The sequence below is a fragment of the Protomyctophum parallelum genome (assembly GCF_964188405.1).
Source record: "Protomyctophum parallelum genome assembly, chromosome: 11".
Classification (NCBI taxonomy): Eukaryota; Metazoa; Chordata; class Actinopteri; order Myctophiformes; family Myctophidae; genus Protomyctophum; species Protomyctophum parallelum.
In genome coordinates, this window is record NC_139707.1 from 37,505,039 (window position 1) to 37,522,786 (window position 17,748).

The 17,748-nt window shown below is 40.3% G+C and overlaps 2 protein-coding genes across 5 annotated transcripts; one reads left to right on the forward strand and one right to left on the reverse strand.

The window, feature by feature from the left end:
* Positions 1 to 45: 45 nt before the first annotated feature.
* Positions 46 to 9,564, reverse strand: u2af1 (U2 small nuclear RNA auxiliary factor 1). 2 transcript variants are annotated; one of them, XM_083775905.1, is made up of 8 exons: positions 9,492 to 9,564; positions 8,861 to 8,948; positions 5,901 to 5,967; positions 5,099 to 5,148; positions 2,133 to 2,231; positions 1,348 to 1,481; positions 594 to 686; positions 46 to 499 (listed from the first exon to the last, which is right to left on the reverse strand). In XM_083775905.1, exons 1-8 carry the CDS (start codon positions 9,533 to 9,535, stop codon positions 262 to 264), a joined length of 813 nt encoding a protein of 270 aa, XP_083632031.1. In that variant the 5' UTR covers positions 9,536 to 9,564; the 3' UTR covers positions 46 to 261. The 2 variants fall into 2 exon arrangements, with proteins under 2 accessions (XP_083632031.1, XP_083632030.1); XM_083775904.1 differs by having other exon boundaries at positions 5,099 to 5,175.
* A 933-nt stretch (positions 9,565 to 10,497) lies between these two features.
* gabpa (GA binding protein transcription factor subunit alpha) lies at positions 10,498 to 17,122 on the forward strand. Of its 3 annotated transcripts, none has more exons than XM_083776449.1 (10): positions 10,498 to 12,000; positions 12,993 to 13,095; positions 13,212 to 13,356; positions 13,525 to 13,609; positions 13,744 to 13,968; positions 14,175 to 14,369; positions 14,479 to 14,535; positions 14,977 to 15,099; positions 15,688 to 15,880; positions 16,350 to 17,122. In XM_083776449.1, exons 2-10 carry the CDS (start codon positions 13,019 to 13,021, stop codon positions 16,579 to 16,581), a joined length of 1,332 nt encoding a protein of 443 aa, XP_083632575.1. In that variant the 5' UTR covers positions 10,498 to 12,000; positions 12,993 to 13,018; the 3' UTR covers positions 16,582 to 17,122. The 3 variants fall into 3 exon arrangements, with proteins under 3 accessions (XP_083632575.1, XP_083632577.1, XP_083632576.1); XM_083776451.1 differs by having other exon boundaries at positions 10,498 to 11,100; XM_083776450.1 differs by having other exon boundaries at positions 10,499 to 11,461; positions 12,991 to 13,095.
* Positions 17,123 to 17,748: the final 626 nt, after the last annotated feature.

Below are 17,748 nucleotides of genomic sequence, written 5' to 3' on the forward strand. Positions count from 1 at the left end.
CCATCAAAAACTATGCTGTCAGAATGAGGAAAAAGAGGAGTCATATTCAATACAAATCTTTTAAATTTAATGAGACATTATTTATCACAAAAAAAAATCATTGATAAAAGAAAAACAAGTTTGTCACATTTTGGTCATTCATGACACCTTTCCATTACATTAGGCTGGAGTTGAACTGGGAGAACAGAATAAAAACTGAGGCGGTTGAATACAGGGGTAGATGTAAAAAGGTGTGAGGAGGGCTTTTGGCCTCATCTCCAGTTAGAACCTTCCGGAACGCTCCCTGTCTCTTGAGCGGCGTCTCTCGCGGTCACGGCCACCACCTCCTCCACCTCCACCACCACCACCACCACCACCACCACCACCACCTCCTCCTCCTCCCCTTTCACCTCCTCCTCCCCTTTCTCCTCCACCTCCTCTCTCTCCTCCAGCTCTAGGCTTCTCCCTTGAGCGGGAACGCCTCTCTCTGGAACGAGACCGAGACCTACCGGCGTGTCTGCTGTGAAGGAGAAGAAAAGGAGTGTTATGAAACAGCTTTAAAAATGTTTTGTGCACCAAGAATTGGTTTCAGAAATTCGATTTTTTTTCTGTACCCCTTCCTCCTGCGTCCATAGAGGTCTCTCCTAAGTTCACGGGAGATGGGTTTCAGATGCATGAAGTTACAGAAGCCACCACGGGTGCACTCTCTGTGGAGAAAGAGCATCGCAGTTTAAGGGCATGAGGGAAAAAAAGCAGGAAAACATCAATGTCACAGAAGAATCTTAGGCTATGTTCATACAGAGTAGCCTCAGAAACCCAGACGATTTTATTTCCAGGGAGAAAAAAAAAAAGTCTGGGGCTGAGTCCACTTCAATTCAGCATACAGTAGGGCAAACCTACCAAACCTGCCGATTTCTGATCGCCTGCACCTTTGTTAAATTGACGCAGACACCTCTCTGTCGCTCAAATAATTAGTCTCATGTCCTATGCCATAGAAAGCATAGTGACTGACAAATCCAATATTTGTACTATTGGACTCAGATTGGCTTATCAAGTCTGAACAGAAAAAAATCATTCCTGTGTGAAGTGAGCGGTGCAACTATACATTTGTTATAGTTACTATACTGTAGTAGTCTGTATACTGTATTGTAGTGCACTGTGCTCTCTACTGTAGCGTACCACTTTAGGTGGTGCAGCTTTCCATGCTTGGACATACATACAGACACAGGGACAGACATACATAGCTCTGTAATGGAGCCGAGGCACCGCTCCAAAAATTGAACAAATGGGAGTGATTTGTGGTAAAGATGTCTCAATATGGACACTGAAAAGTTCAAGTGCACAAAGATTCTATACTGCAGTACTGACCCCATTTCATACTGGCGACAACAGGCTTCTCTGAAGTCTGTGACTGGGGACAGTTCAGCATGGACGGCTTGTGCATTGAACCACCGGTTATTTAGGTCCATCACTGCCTTCTCAGCATCCTCCTCACGACGGAACTGTAAAAAAAAAAGTGTAAGCGGCAATGGCATATCTCTGCTGTCGGGAGGAAACCTCTTAACTCCAAAATCTTCATTTTTCAGCAAATGGAAAAACTAATATTAAATTTTTCAGAAATTGAAGACCTTATATTTTTTGAAACAAAGCAATACTGCCTCATCAAAGTTGGTATTGTGACTTTGTATATTATCAGATACTTGCATGTGTCATTATATTATCACCACTTTACCCGAATACAGCTCAAGCGGAGTTAGGTGGTTCTCTGTCAAGACAGTTCTTATCAGACAGAAAAACCTCTTAACTCCACTGACACCGGATCTCCAAGTTTGATTATCACACACACACACAGATACTAAAAGAGGGTGTGTGTGTCTGTCTGTCTCTCTCACTCTCATGTACGCAATTTGAGGATCAAATGGAGTTAAGGTTCTTTCAGAAGCGCTTTGATACTTTCCATTGGTTCAATATGTTCATAACACACAGACATAAAGGGTGTTCAAGTAGCATTGATTTATGAAGAAAGAAAACCCTTCAAAAATGGAGTTATGAGGTTTCCACCTGACAGCAACAATATCAGTGTTCAATGCAGAAAATCATGGCAGCGGTAAATGCGTGTGTACGTGCATCAAATGCACATACACAAAACCAACCTTCACATACACGTTCCCGACCAGGTGGTCTCCGAGGTTATCGCACACGTTCATTTCCTCCACCTCTCCATATTTTTCTTCCATTTCTGTGAAGACCTCCTAGAGCAGCAGATAAGGGAGAGAATGCAAAATAGATGACATAACAGTGACGTGTATAAATACATTTATGAATTTAGTGGAGCAGTCCATCTGACATGATCCTAATAGGTCTGATCTTCAAAATTTGAATGACCTTTTGTTAACTTAACATTTAACAAATGTCCCTCCTCCACCTTGGTAGCCACAGAAATGTCTGCTTTTGCATGTGATGTGACAGACAAGACAGTGCACTTTTCATTTTATTCCTCATACAAAGATGCCATTGCCTGGCCCTGTATCTCAAGTGGTCAAATAAATATTTGATTAAGGAATATAATATGCCTTTTGTATTCTTTCTGCATATAAGCACAATGTAGATTTTCATATTAGACATTGAGGGAAATTAAGATTCTCAGATTTAAAAGGAAAAAAGAGAAAGAAACGCAGTTTATCAACTTATCAGGCAGACGATGCAGTCTAACATTCATTGTAATAATTCCAATAATTATGCAGGAAGGAACAAGTGACTCATCGCATCCAACAGACACTGACACTCCTGTCCTGTATTACAACCAGAAATTCTATAGTTCAGTATTGAAGATCTGGTGCACAAAAAAGTTAATATTTAAAGTTATTTTACTTTACTTGCATCTAGGACCGCATCCCAACTAACATTCTAAAAATAAAAAGGTGTGCTTATCTGCTGTTTCCAACCACTCTGCAGACTGGAAATCTCCCATCAATCTTTAAAAATAGCCGTTTTATGACTGCACTTGAAAACAAAAACTAAATTATGGACTCTACTACACGCAATAGACAAAAAAAAAAAAAAAAAAAAAAAAAGCGTTGGGAATCTGGCAGGGGAACCCATTGCAAACTCACTTCCTGTAGCACTCCATTCAGTATTTAAGTCCGACGTCATTTTGTAGTGCTACGTTACGTCCAGGTCCCACCAGCTCCCGTCCGCACTCATTGTAAATTGAATTTCTAAACGCGTGAATCTTTTTACAGTGACGTTATTTTTCAGAAAGGAAGCCATTGAGGGTTAAAATGGGTCTTAATGCTTCCAACTCGAGTGGAATTATTAATGTTTTGTACAAGTGTCCATGACAACAAAAATATATGATGTGGAGACAATAAAGACTATTATTATCATTATTATTGAAGGTGGCAACAGTCCATTTGATCGGTAAAATATTTCTGGGGTATATTTAGAATGTGTGCAGGCTTGAGTATGTTGAATCTAGTTTGCATTATGAGGATTTATTTGACACAATAAAATAAAATGGCGATAGTATTCCATGTGGGACAGACGGCCTGTCACTGTCAGATTCGGGAGAGCAGCGCAGCTTTGTTGTTGCGAGGAAAGCGGTAAAATTAGACTTTCGTGGTTGTTTTCGTCTCGGATTTAGTCCGACGGAGCGTCACAGTATAACTCCATGGGGACACAAAAGCGACACAAAAGTAGGACCCGGAAGTATCTCAGGAGGGGGCGCTCACGTCTAGGGTTGGGATTCGGAACCGGGTCCATTTCAGACCCGGTTCCGACATTGCGGATCCGGAGCCGGTTCCATCGTTTTTTTATTAACGGTTCCCCAAACGGTTCTCATCAGTCGTCATTTAGCTCCGCTGTGTCTGTGCAATGTGCATGCATGCAAGCAGAGCCTGAGGTGACGTCACCCCACCTAAAGGAGTGTGTGGGGTCGGGGAGGATACGCCCACTGTTCTGTGCATTCAGCGACCGCTCACCGCCACGGAGCGAGTGATGTCGAAGAGATCTCCAAAGTGTGGTTAACAGAGAGGGAAATGACTCTGAGGCTGAGCACGCAAAGTGGAATAAATGTTATGCTATAGTTCCCTGCAAAGGTTGTTGCAACTTGTACCAGTTGCACGTCCACATTGATGAAACAACTCAAAATCAATACGCCTACACGAGTCCACAACTCACGAGAATAATCTAGGCAAATCGCGTTTGAGAGCCATGCGGAAAGCTCACACTCCCCGCAGCTCCACCACAGCCGGCGGGGGATGAGGATGATGCAAGGCTGGTTCACTTTCCCCAGGCTAGTAACGTAATAGAAAATAAAAACTACTATGTCTACAGAGCTTTTCATTAGGTGTATTGTACAACTGTTAATGGTGTTAATTTAGAACGCCAATGTCTCGACGTCTTTCTGTCTGATATTTTATGAATCATGCCAAATCAATTTTCTGCACTTATTTTTTACAACTTATAAGCAACTCAACTGCTTTTGATTTGGCTTTAAATGAATCGCGTGACTGTTGAGAGCCCAGCGTTTAGGTGCATATACCTCCATAGATTGATTAGCCTACTTTATAAACAGTTTGCAGAAAAAAGCACAGGAACGTAGCCTACAGTTCAATACAAGGTCTGCTAAAAGGATTTTTTTATTCCAAGAAAGCACTATTTGTTTCCATTAGGGTAAGGGGTCCTTCATATTAAATTAATCTGAACATTAAAGACAACATTTGTCACCACAACAATATCATTATTGCAATGTGTACTGTATTTAATATACAGCAAATTGCAATATATAGAGTAAAAATGATATTGTTGTGGTGGCTAGCTGGTGGTGGTGGTGGTGAAGTTTAAATAATAGTGCCACCTCATACTTGTAAAGTGCATTTTCAATAATTTCATTAATTAATTTGTTTTTATTATGTACTTGGTTAGGTTAGGTATAATATAAGCATCATTTATGTCAGAAAAAAAGGGGAAAAAATAATATTAGGATCCGTTAAGGGAACCGTTAGGAACCGGAACCGTTAAGAGGGATCCGGGAAGGATCCGGAACCGTTAAAATCCTAACGAATCCCAACCCTACTCACGTCACAGCTAAAATACTGAATAGTAGGCAAGCACTCACCTCAAAGAACTCATCATAGTGCTCCTGCATCTCCACATCACTGACAGCACCTAGTGGCAATAGTAGAGAATTACACACTAACATTAGTTAATAAAAATCCATCTTCTGAAATGATGCATTTATTTTATTTGCATAGTACAACTACCAAAACATTTGGAATGTAAACTTGTGATTAGACTGAACCTTTAAAAAGGCAGTATCCATCTTCTTCTATCACCGACTACTTGATTTCATATTTATAGCCCTCACACAATACCCGGAAGCTTTGGTAAATGTTCAACTCAGTCTCAGTGCTAGAATTTCAGGAAGTAATATTAATATCTGGAGTGTCTCCAAGCCAATAAAGAGAAGTACAGTATTACCCAACATGAAATGGTAAATGGTGCATGTATATAGCACCTTTATATAAGGCTCTTTACAGAGATTGTGCATTACATTCACCCATTCACACACCGATGCCGGAGGAAACCATGCAAGGCACCAACCTGCACATCGGGAGCAATTAGGGGTTCAGTGTCTTGCTCAAGGACACTTCGACACCAACTCTGTGGGAACCCGGGGTTTGAACAGGGAACCTTGTGATTCCCATCCAGTCACTCTACCCCTGAGCCACTGCCACCCCATTACACTTTTCTCTGTGGGTGGGTGTAGGAACATTACATTCAGTATCACAAAATCGTCAAGTATTGGCAGGTGATCCTATGTGAACACATTCAGATCTCCAGAAGGTAATTGTCAAATAAAGAGAAAGGTAGGCGCATGAAAAGTGTGTTTTTGAGACCCAAATGTGTGCAAAACTTACAGTTCAAACCATCAGCTGACTGGGCACTGTTTTGAGGGTTACGGTAAATGTTCAAGAGGGCAATTGTCTGAAATACAAAAAATTTACATTAGTGAGATTTGGTTTTAATTTGACATAAAAAGGCAAAGACTCAAAAATTGTCTCCATAAAGGCCCCAAAAAATTACATAAGATAAAAAATATATATCATCATCCACTGCACTGGTCCAGGCTGCTGCAAATCAGAAAGCACAAGTGAAAATCTCAGAATGTTAAATATATATACCGAAGTATATATATATATACACACATTTCCTCTCAGTCAGGGAGATGGATTGCTGAGGTAGAGAGCAACTTACATCTACCATCAGCTCAGTACTTACCACATGACTCAGTTACCCAAGCCATGGTACTCATACAGAGTTGGCAGTGCCCGGGATCAAACCTTGACCGAGCTACCCGGACACATTTAGCATTTGAGAGAAAAAAAATCTTAAATCTTAAAATGTTAATGTACTGTATGATTTAATATGCAAGTTATTAACATCCACTCTGAGATTTTCAACTGAGAAAGACAACATTACCATTGTATGGTACAAAACAAAAACACCCTTCAGGCAAAATATTACAGAGAGGTAGTACTTACTATTTACACAAATTAGTCTACATACAAATTATCATTTACTAGAGCGCTGCGCGTTGGAGTCTCTACAGCAGTGACCGTTGCGCACTGGCCTACTCTGAACGATGGCCCAACCAGATATTGTCTGTGTCCCTTTTATGCCCATATATGGAGTTGCTTCAGGCATGCGCAAAAATGGAGTCTACTACGCAGACGTAAGAATGATGTAAGAACAGGCCAGCTCCATATATGGACCCTGGGCATGGGCCCTGGCCAGAGCCCGGGCAGAGTTATTTTGGGGCCCGTTCTGGACAACCGTGGGTCGGACCGACTCGACACCAGGCACTGCAATCCCTGTGGTGGTGTGGAACGCGCGTGTCGAATTTGTTCGGTTGGGGGGGGACCGGTTCTCGAGTTACGTGGATTACTACAGTACACACAGACTTGGTGCATTTATAGATAGATGTCAACAGATGAGCGGTTTGATAGTTATTTTGTATGTTGCTAAAGTACACAAAATTCCATATTTAAAACCTCTTCAGCACCTTTGTCTGAGGTGCTTGCTAGAACAGCGAGATGTGTTTACATACGTTTTGTTTTTAATTGAGGAACACCGCACCGGCACACCCTAACTTTTTTTTGGGAGAGGGGAAGGAGCAAAAATGTTGGCGTATTTTTTTTTTCCTGCCAGCCTGCACCTGGGCATCAATCACTAGTATAAGTATTCCCCGCTTTAGCACCCCCTGCTACCAGTACTGAGACCAACCCTCCAGAGCAATGCATCCGCTATTAGATGCAGAACTTTAAAAAAAAGCAACGGGATTCAGCGGGATTCAGCTAGAATGAAAACCTGGAGGGCTGAGAGAGGACTGGAGCAGAGGCACTTACAGTGGGAGCCGTCGGCCGTCTGTTCACTGTTTTGGGGGTTACGGTAGATGTTTTGTATCAAGATGGTCTGCAGAGGGAAAAATAAAGATATAAATTTATAAAAAATAAATGTATTATCTTCCCCCAGAACTACAATTGCAGACTTGGAGGATTAAAGTTTATCATCCAGGACCTAGAGGAACCTGGTAGTGATGGGAATGGAGGAGGGCGGTCTCTGACCCATACGACCTTAGGAAGAGGATGGGGATACTTCTTGGACCTAGAAGCTGGTAGTAAGTTGGGGCTGAAAATTCCTGGACTTAAAACTTTGAAAGAAGAAAATGACACCAAAAAGATGTAGAGGTTGCCAGTACTTGACCGTCTTTGTAGTTCATTCCACTTCTGGGACGATTATGTCTTATGCCTGAATCCAGGTTTGCACACTCGAAGATGAGCAGGACAAAATATGAAAATATCTACCAAAGATTCTCCCAACATTTGGTTACCTGAATGATACCAGACACCCTATATAAAAACCAAAAAGTCTACGCTAAGGTGTTTGAAGACCAGCAGACAACTTGGAAAACACAAAGGAAACATCAATTTTAAAGTATTAGTGAGTGTGTGTGTGCGTGAGAGAAATACACTATATAATATACAACCCCTCTGTGAAACTAAGTTCTATCGATTAGAGCCAGACCGATAAACAGTTGGCCAATATTGGCTCATGGATGGCAGACATTAAGCGCTTGACCTAGTTTGACAGAGCAACTTTTGTCGTAGTTTGACTTTTAACTTTTATTACTCACACTTTAAGTTTGCTTATTCTGTATTATAGTTACACAGCTCAAACTGCATACCTTTGTCACAACCAAAATTGAGGGACCCATGCTAAAAGTGAGCATGCAAATATCAGATATTGATGAAATTGTTTTACAACCAAAATTGGTATTGCAAACAAAACTTCATCTCTTTACATGCTATAGTAACAATTTAGTATAGCCGACAGCAAATAGTGCTTACTTACTTACAGTAAGTACACTTGCAAAGCTTAGCAAAGAAATGCTAACAAAAATAGTATCTTACTTTGATGTATTATAATCATTACACTTAATTACTACACCAGCTAGCTGTAAGCATCTCTTACATTAGCAACTTCTTGATTATCACATTGAAAGTTATTAAAATTAACAACTTCAAGAGACCTGGAAAAAAGTTTTAGATTGCACGATGCCCACATGGAAGGCGAGTGTCCTTAAATTAAAAGTTAAAATGTTAGGCAACATTAGAAAAGTCCATTTACATGTTAAAAGATGGAGAGAAATGCATTATGGAAAATATAAAACTTTAAAATATCATTAAAGATAACCTGCTCAAGTGCTCATAAAAACGTATAAAGCAGAATAATTAACACAAAGTACTAAATAGTGTAAGTATGGCTATATTACATTATTAGTTTGCACTACATTTCAGGACTAGTATCCTCAACTTACCTGGCTGAAAGTGGGCTTGTTGTGCAATCTCGAGCAGCGGTCGCCATGTCGACAGGCACCAATTTTAAAATAAAAGGAGCAGTTCACCCTTTAGAATAACAAGACAATAATGAAAATGGTGAGGTACAGAAATTAATGTTCTTCTGGTAATAATGTACGATTCTCTAAATGTAGATTACTAGATTCCGATTCATTTCAAGGTCTTTAGGACCTCAACAACTTGAGGCGGTTAGTGGCTAGTTGTCTTCATTCATTCGATTGTCCCAAGAAAAAAACGTGCCTGCTAATTCCCACAATTATGTTTGATAGTGGTAATTTCACCTAGGCATATTGTACTAAATATACTTAAGTCTATTTAATTTACTTTTTAACACAGTTGTGAAGCAATACTACCAAAGAAAGTAAACACATGCATGAATTTGAATTAAGAGGTTATACGTTGCGTTAGCATTAGCGAGCAGTAGCATCAGCTACTTAGCATCAGTCTCTGAATGCTAGTCTTAACTTTAATCCAACCAGCCAGTTCTTGCATTATGATTATCCATGATAAGATACGTCCCAGATGAGAAACAAAGTATGAACGGCAGAAGAAAAGCATACGATAGTAAAGTTATAACTCGAATTTACTCACTTATCCTTTTCAGTGCCGAAAATGGACGCCAAGTATTCCGCCATCTTGGATGGATGGTGCTACAACAATGGGCGCTCTTCCGGCTTGATATTTTCAGAGTAAGAGGTGTTTACGCATGGTAAAGGTTCCCAAAGTGTGGTCCGGGCGGGGACTCCTTGAGGGAGTTCCAGGGGGTCCCCAGCTAAATGGACCCTATTTGGTTCTATTTGTACACTCAGAGTTAAATTAACTTTGATTTGATTTTACAATATACATTGGGGTCCCAGAGATAGAAATGGGGGCCGTATAGCCTAATTCAGGTCAAACAGGGGGTTCTTTGAAAATGTAACTGCTAGTGCCGTAAAAATCTTCTATTATGGGGGTCCTTGGCATATATTTTCTAATGGGGGTCCGCAGGCTAATGAGTGTCAGTTTGTGGGTCTTTGACATGAAATAGTTTGAGAATCACTTTTATGCTGTGAATGTTGATTGATTGATTGCTTTATTAGACTGGCCTCGAAACTGGCCTCTGTAAAATCTGAATCCCCCCCCCCCACCCCATTTCCCCTCTGTATATGTATCTTTTCCCTTTTTGCTTCCTATATGATGAATTCCTGTTCTGTTCTTTAGCTACATAGAAGTGTCTATTTGTATGTCTCTAAATGTTTTGATGAATTGAACAATGTGGACCCTGTTGTAAACAAGTGTAATGCTTAATTGGGTCGTCCACTCACAGTTAACAGTCTTTGTATTGAGTTTGTGCTTAAAATGTACTGTAAATTCTACAAACTGTTAATAAATATTTCAATCAATCAAAAAAGACATAAAGTAAACAGCACAAGGTACAGTCAGACAGTTGCCCTAAAAGGATAACACAAAAAGTCCTGGGGATGTTTCCATTGCGGTACTCTGTATTCAATTCTTCAACATATATAAATAACACCAAAATACAGTATCAACAATGTAAAACATTGCATTGTTGTATAGGTAAACTACTATATGTAATCAGGGATATATGGAATTAGAACATAATTCCATTGTGAGTGTGAATTCAAATGAGCTTTATTGGCATGAGAAAACAACATGTTAGAAAAGATACATATATGAGAGATTTAATAACCATGTTGGCCCCTACTTGAACTTGTGTGTACTATGTGAATTGAGGGAATAGACTCAATAGAGGAAAACTGAATTGACTGTGTATCACTGTTGATCTGTTCATAGCTTCCCACTCTGCAAGCTCTGTAAACATTCAAAACAAAGCCGGTCATAGTCCATACTATAAAGGCAATTCTATAATGCATTCAAACTAAAACAAAGGGCCACAAAATCTGACAGGTTTATAAAAGTTTATTTTGTTTTTCTATTTCCAATAATTAACCAACAAACTTAACAAAACCCCATGTCGACATTTCAGTAATACAGAAAATAAAATAAAATTTGACAGCATTGATTTGACACATAATTCTGTCTGGGTTCAAGTCTCCTCCCCCTCCTCCCGTGTGATGATGATGACCAAACTTGCATGAATAATACGTTGGACTGGCCTGGCTAACTGGGGCTGTTTGTTTCCCTAAAAAAACTGGAATATATGATAAGATACATTTTCGGTGCATTGTTATCTGAGAAGGTATGACAGTTTGCAAAGCTTCAGTGATTCAATTGTACATAAATAAATCCAGGAGAGAGTGTACTAGGTTCAGAGACGCACTCTCTTCCCGCTCTGCTGCTGTAGAGAATCCAGCCAACCCACAATCTGCTGGAAGAGGCCGCCTACCGAACAACATTAGCCACAAACGAGGCTAAGCTAGCGCTGACTGCCTGCTACAGACAGGGATCTTTCCCGTCGTCTTGTAAAAAAAAAAAAAAGACACCCGTCTTGAGGTTTCAACTGAATATCCGAGCTAATCTAGGTAGTTTGTGAACTTGGCTAACATTAAAGAAGTTGTCCTTGTTTGAGATCTCAATCAGCTCCAGTGGGGGAGAGAGAGGTAGGTAGCTGCTGCCCGCCGCGTCCCTGGACAACAACAACAGGTCGTATGACTGTACGGTTTCGAAATGCATGCGACAAAATGTCGCGTTTCTTTAATCCTTCTCGATGCAGTTACGATTCACGATGCTTTTCCCCCGTCGTTGTAGTAGTGCCAAAACGAACCCACGGCCATGAGCTCTGCATTTACAGTGACAACGTGCCTGGTATTTCGTCGCGCCCGCTCTCGGAAGTCTTAATAACGCTGTAAACCTAGCCAGGATTTCCGGCTCCTTTCCATTTGCCCTATGCTGTTTTGTTTCCGTTTATTCCATTTCCGTTTCAAAAAAGTTTTCTACATTCAAAGTTGGCCTGTGTTTTTGTTCGAATCTACATAAATGTACGGCGCGATGTGCTTGAACGATGATTTTAAGTGTTGTTTGGTACACCGGGGAGCGACGGACGGCCGTGCGGGCGACGGGCGTGTGGTCTCGGCTCCTACAAAAGTGGAGCTCCGTGTCTCGGCGTGGTGTAGGACCAGACAACAACCGAGCGACACGTGTAATGTGTCCAACTATTATAGCAACATATTTCTATATTTCCAACTACATGGAGGTTGTTAAGACTCCCCTGCTTATAGTTTTTTGTACAATAATGGCCTAGCATTTGGCCTTTCGACGTGAGTGAAGCCTCGCCCTCGAGTTGGCTAACGTTAGCACTTAAAGCACACTGTAAACTGTCCCAGACGGCCAATGATGAGTCGAGGCTGAAGCGGCCCTTCCATTTCAAACTGCTTTGTACTACATTGTTATTACACAATAACATACAGCAATCCAAACTATTCTCGAATGCTTTGTAGTAGCATCACATGTGAAAAAAATTATATATATATATATATATATATATTGATTTGATTGATTGAGATATTTATTATACAGTTTGCAGAATTACAGTACATTTCAAGCACAACTCAATACAAAGACTTAACTGTAAGTGCCGTGGATGACCCAATAAAGCATTACACTTGTTTACAAGAGGCTCCACCTTGTTCAATTCATTAAAAAAAAATATTATCAGGACAGCATTATCATTTATATGCAGTCTATCACATATTATTTTATTACCTTTTTAATTGATACCCAGATGATATTTATTGATATCAATCTGTTTTTGCAAATTAGTTCCCTGTAATCCACAGCATCATTATTGGCCACAATGGTCTGGTGGATGAAGGTGTATTTTAAAATGTGTTATGGCATTGCCAAAAAATTAGCATTTCCACTGAATTGGCACCGGGTAAAAAATGGTTTACAAAAATCGTGGGATAAAAAATTAAGAGGAAATAGCATTTCCTAATGTAACAAAGTTGATCCTGTGTAGTGGAATTGATAGAAGGCAGAGTATGTTTGTTTTTATTTCAAGTGCCTTTCATGTGTTAAATGTTTACCGGTACTTGTTTCAACCTTTGCTGTTTTGGGTTCAGTTTAGTCCGTTATGATTATTGAATGATTTGAATGAATGAAATATTTAACATTCTCACCTTTCTACAACAGCTTGCCTCTTGGGCACCTAAAAGAAAATGTCTAAAAGCGAGACCGAAGAGATGATAGAGATTGAGATTGATGGCCAGGATAAACAGGAGTGCCTGGAGGAAGGGTGAGCATTATGAAATTAGAATATGCATAGTCCATACTCCATACAGGATTCCCATTATTTGAAATAAACCTTTTCCCCTCTAAATATATGCATTCCTTCTGTTATTTCCCATGTAGTGTTGAAGAACATACTATCACTGCTGCAGATTTGATCCAGCAAGATATTGACATCAATGAGCCAATCGGCAACTTGAAGAAGCTCCTAGAGCCCCGTATCCAGGTGTCACTTGATGCATACGAGATCTGCCTACAAGACATACAGGTAGCAAAAAAATGCAGAACGGAATATCTGCCATAAAACAGTTTTCCCTTTGTGTAACTAAAGTTTTAAACTGATTTTTATTTTCAAAGAAAGATTTTCTTGTGTTATGGATGATTTAAAAGAATGCAAATATCACCTCTCATTCACCTCTTCCTATCTTTTTTTTAGTTGCATCCTGATCACAGCCTCTTTGATCAGGGAGTGAAGACTGATGGCACCGTGCAACTCAGCCTGCAAATCATAACCAAACCAGGTATAGATTTGCTTAAGTACCATAACATATGGTAGTTTTCTTTCTTTATCTAATAGTGACAAAAGGAAACATGCAAGCTTTAAAAAAAAATATATATATATATATATAAAACCACTCCCTATATTCTTGCCCAGGCGAGGAGAAGTTGAACATCCTGGAAATTGTGAAGCCAGTGGAGACGGTGGAGGTGGTGATCGATCCGGATGCGGCGGGCGAGGATGGGACTTTGATGGAGGAGGGACAGCTCATCGCCGTGGAGCGCTCTGCCCTGAATGACGACACCTCGGAACAGGTCACCCGCTGGGCTGCGGCCCTAGAAGGCTACCGCAAGGAGCAGGTCCGCCTGGGAATACCATATGGTAAGGAACCCTCGCAGGAATATTGCACCGTAAAATCCTCAGTGTTCATTTATCCATTTGAAACTCTTGAGAGTGTACTAACATTTATACACTCAGGGTTAAATGAACACTCAGGATTTTGACTGTGTATACAGTGATAAGTATACCACAATGAGAGATAAAGATCTGCTCTGAGTGTGAATTTGTGTTTTTTATCCATTCTTCAGACCCAGTTCTGTGGTCAGCTGACCAGGTGATCCACTGGGCTGTGTGGGTCATGAAGGAGTTTAATATTGACGAGATGGAGGTAGGGGGAATCCACATCCCCGGACGAGACCTCTGCTCATTCAGCCAGGATGAATTCCTTCAAAAAGTACCCAATGGAGAGATACTCTGGAGCCACCTTGAACTGCTACGCAAATGTAAGTCAGAAGGGGTTGGGTTTTTAAAGGGGCCTCAAGAAACCGTGGTGAACTTGGTCAACATGAATTGGATGGGCTTTTGACCTTATCGTTTTGGTCTTTATTTCAGATGTGTTGGCCAGCCAGGACCAGGTTGGACAGGATGGTGCTGTCACCATTGATCAACGTAAGGCCCTTCCCAAAAATGAAATGAGTTGATATGATATGATGATGACACATTTGTGAGGCATTTCATTTTCTGACTTTTATTATTTATTTTGGTCTGTTTCTGAATGTGAAATGGAGCCAGATTAAAACTTAAAACAAATAGCCTAATTCATCATTTTTGACTTGGCTAATTATATGTCAAGGTCAAGTTTATTTGCATGTCCCAAATTGGGACCAAATTGGGCTAGGCTCTAAAAACTCAGTTAAACATACAAAAGACAAGAACAGACAAATACAGAGTACTTATAGTAAACTTGTATTATGAAGATAAAGACATTGCTGTTAAACATTTCTTCTGATTGGAAATTATTTAAATAATTCTGATCCAGAAATGTACAAATTGTTTTGAATGTTAAAATACTATACATTTGCTTTGGTTTTGTCTGTATTGTGGCTCCAGCTGTGCAGATAATCCCAGCCCCAGTGAGTCAACCTAACATAAAGGTGTTGAAGCAGAACCGTGGCCCCAGAACTCCTCGCATCTCAGGTGGTGAGGAGCGCAGCTCACCTGGCAACCGCACAGGTACTCGTAATAAACAAGAACACTTTATACAGAACACTCTATACAGTGCAATATACATACACTGTGTGTGTAAGAGAGAATGTCATTCTGGCATAAATATTAAACGTTCCAACTTTTGCATAGTATGTGTACAGTGTATATAATGTGTGCATATGTGTGCCGTCTAAGTACAATATGGTGTCATTTTGTTGAGGGTGTGTGAGGGGTGTCATGTACAATTGTGTGTATATAGCTGCCTCTGTATGTACTGTAGTAGGCAAATAGTTGGATATTTAATTTTACTGGATATTTTTGCCATTTAGCATGCTACCACAAACTGCTGTTTTCAGGGAATCTAGGAATATAATACATAGTACATTTTAGAAAAAAAACCAAAAACACTATACAACTATACTTCAAAATGTTCTTTATAAAAGGTATAATTTTGCCTGAGACAGGCAATAACTCAACGCTCACAGTTTGTAAAAAGTAAAAGCCCATGTACGTGAGGTACATACTGCATGCTAAATAATGCAAATGTTTCAGCAAAGTGATGCCATGAAGTAGATATTTCTCATATTAATACTAGATGTATTTCACCGTTACTAGGTAACAACGGTCAAATTCAGCTATGGCAGTTTCTGCTGGAGCTGCTGACCGACAAGGATTCAAGAGACTGCATCTCCTGGGTGGGCGAGGAAGGGGAGTTCAAACTCAACCAGCCAGAGCTTGTGGCTCAGAAATGGGGCCAGCGTAAGAACAAGCCCACTATGAATTACGAGAAACTCAGCAGAGCCCTCAGGTTTGTGTAATATTTGGTCTCCATTTGTTTTTAAAAAATTGGCTTGTAAGTAAAACATTTTGTTTTCTCAAACAATCTTTCATATTTTCAATAGAGGGTATGCGCATGACATCATCATCATACCAGGAAGTTATGCAGGAATGCCTACTGAGTGGCAAAAAACTACTTTCTGGCCTTGACAGCCCATACGTCCAAACAGAAAAGTCCTGTTTCATTAGATGAAATGACTTTTAACAACATTAAATTCACTTTGTCACTCACTTTGCCACTCGATTTGCCACTCGGTCTGTCATTCACTATATGCATGCACATACTCTCTAAATACTGTCACTTCTCACATCCATGCGTTTGTTTTGATATACTGTATATAACCTATACAAGTTTTATTTAATAACAAGTATAAACAATGGAGTAATTTAACATGCCTCGTATGTGTGGTAATTCTTGTTATTCCATATTCTTACCTTAGGTATTACTACGATGGAGACATGATCAGCAAGGTACAAGGCAAGCGCTTTGTGTACAAGTTTGTGTGTGACCTGAGGACTCTGATTGGCTACAGTGCTGCGGAGCTCAATACATTAGTGACAGAGTGTGAACAGAAGAAGATGGCTCGGATGCAACTGCATGGGCTCGGAGCGCTCGGTCAGCCCATCACTACAGTGACGCTGTCCACCACCGCAATGGACAAGGACAGTTGAAGGAAGCGGGGCACGGTGCTTCTTTGACTGCTCTGGGCATAGTAGGTTGCCGTCTCCCACTCATCAGCAAATTGGTTGACTCGTTCCTGTAAAGCAATGATCTCTAATCCTTGAGAAGAGTGGATTGACAACTTAGAAAAGTGGGGCTGAGGCAAGTGGAGTGCGCCTATAAGTTGCTTTTTCTGTTCTTTTATTCTTTCTTTTTTTTTTTTTTCTAACCCAAGGAGAGAATCTTGTTCAGGAGAGAATGCATGTGACGTGAGATGTTTTGAGATGAGAAACCTCACTATTGTACGTGTGTCTGGATGTTTGAATGTGAATCGACAACCCAACTTTGAGCTCTGCATCATATGTTCCGTCTGTAGCTTAGCTTTGTTTCCATTGTATATACCGGTACTCCATGTTTTTGATAGCCACATGGGCAATTGTATTTTCATATTTTCCATTCATAGAGGATCTGTTTTTGTATTTTTATTTGGTGTCTTCCCTATATTGTGGACCCTTTTCGTCCACCAGGGGGAATAAAGTGGAGAGCATTTTTCTTAATGACTAGGATTCTATTCATTCAATGTTATAAAGTAGCTTTACTAGCTTTTAAGAGGTGCGTGGGCGCACACACACACACACACACACACACACACACACTTATTTACTTTTCCTCCAATAAATCCCTAGTAATAAAAACTCAACAAGAAAAAGTGCACCTTGGAGCACATGTCTCCACCAGGTCAGGTAGGTTATTGTGGGCCAGCAATGTTTAGAAATCAAAATGGAATATGAAAAATCTGACACATCCGTCTTGATGATATGGCTATAAAGATGTGTATAATTTTGCATGATGTTTGGTCAAAATCTAGGAGTAATATCTAAAAATCAAGCCTCCTGGTGGTGCTATAACGGGACAATGTGAAAAGGTTGGCATTTCTTTGTGGGAATGTGAGTGCAAAGTTTCCCAGCAATTGCACGGCTGCGTTTATGATTTAAACGATTTTATGATTTCATTTAGTTCAAAATGAGCCACTCCAAACTTGGATGCCAATCAGGGTGGACAAATCAGACTGATTTGTGTTGATCACCTGTCTGTGGAGATAATGTGTACTGATTTGCGTGGTTTGGAGGAGTAATATAAAAATCACACCTGTGTGAACTGAGTGGTGCAACCCCCCC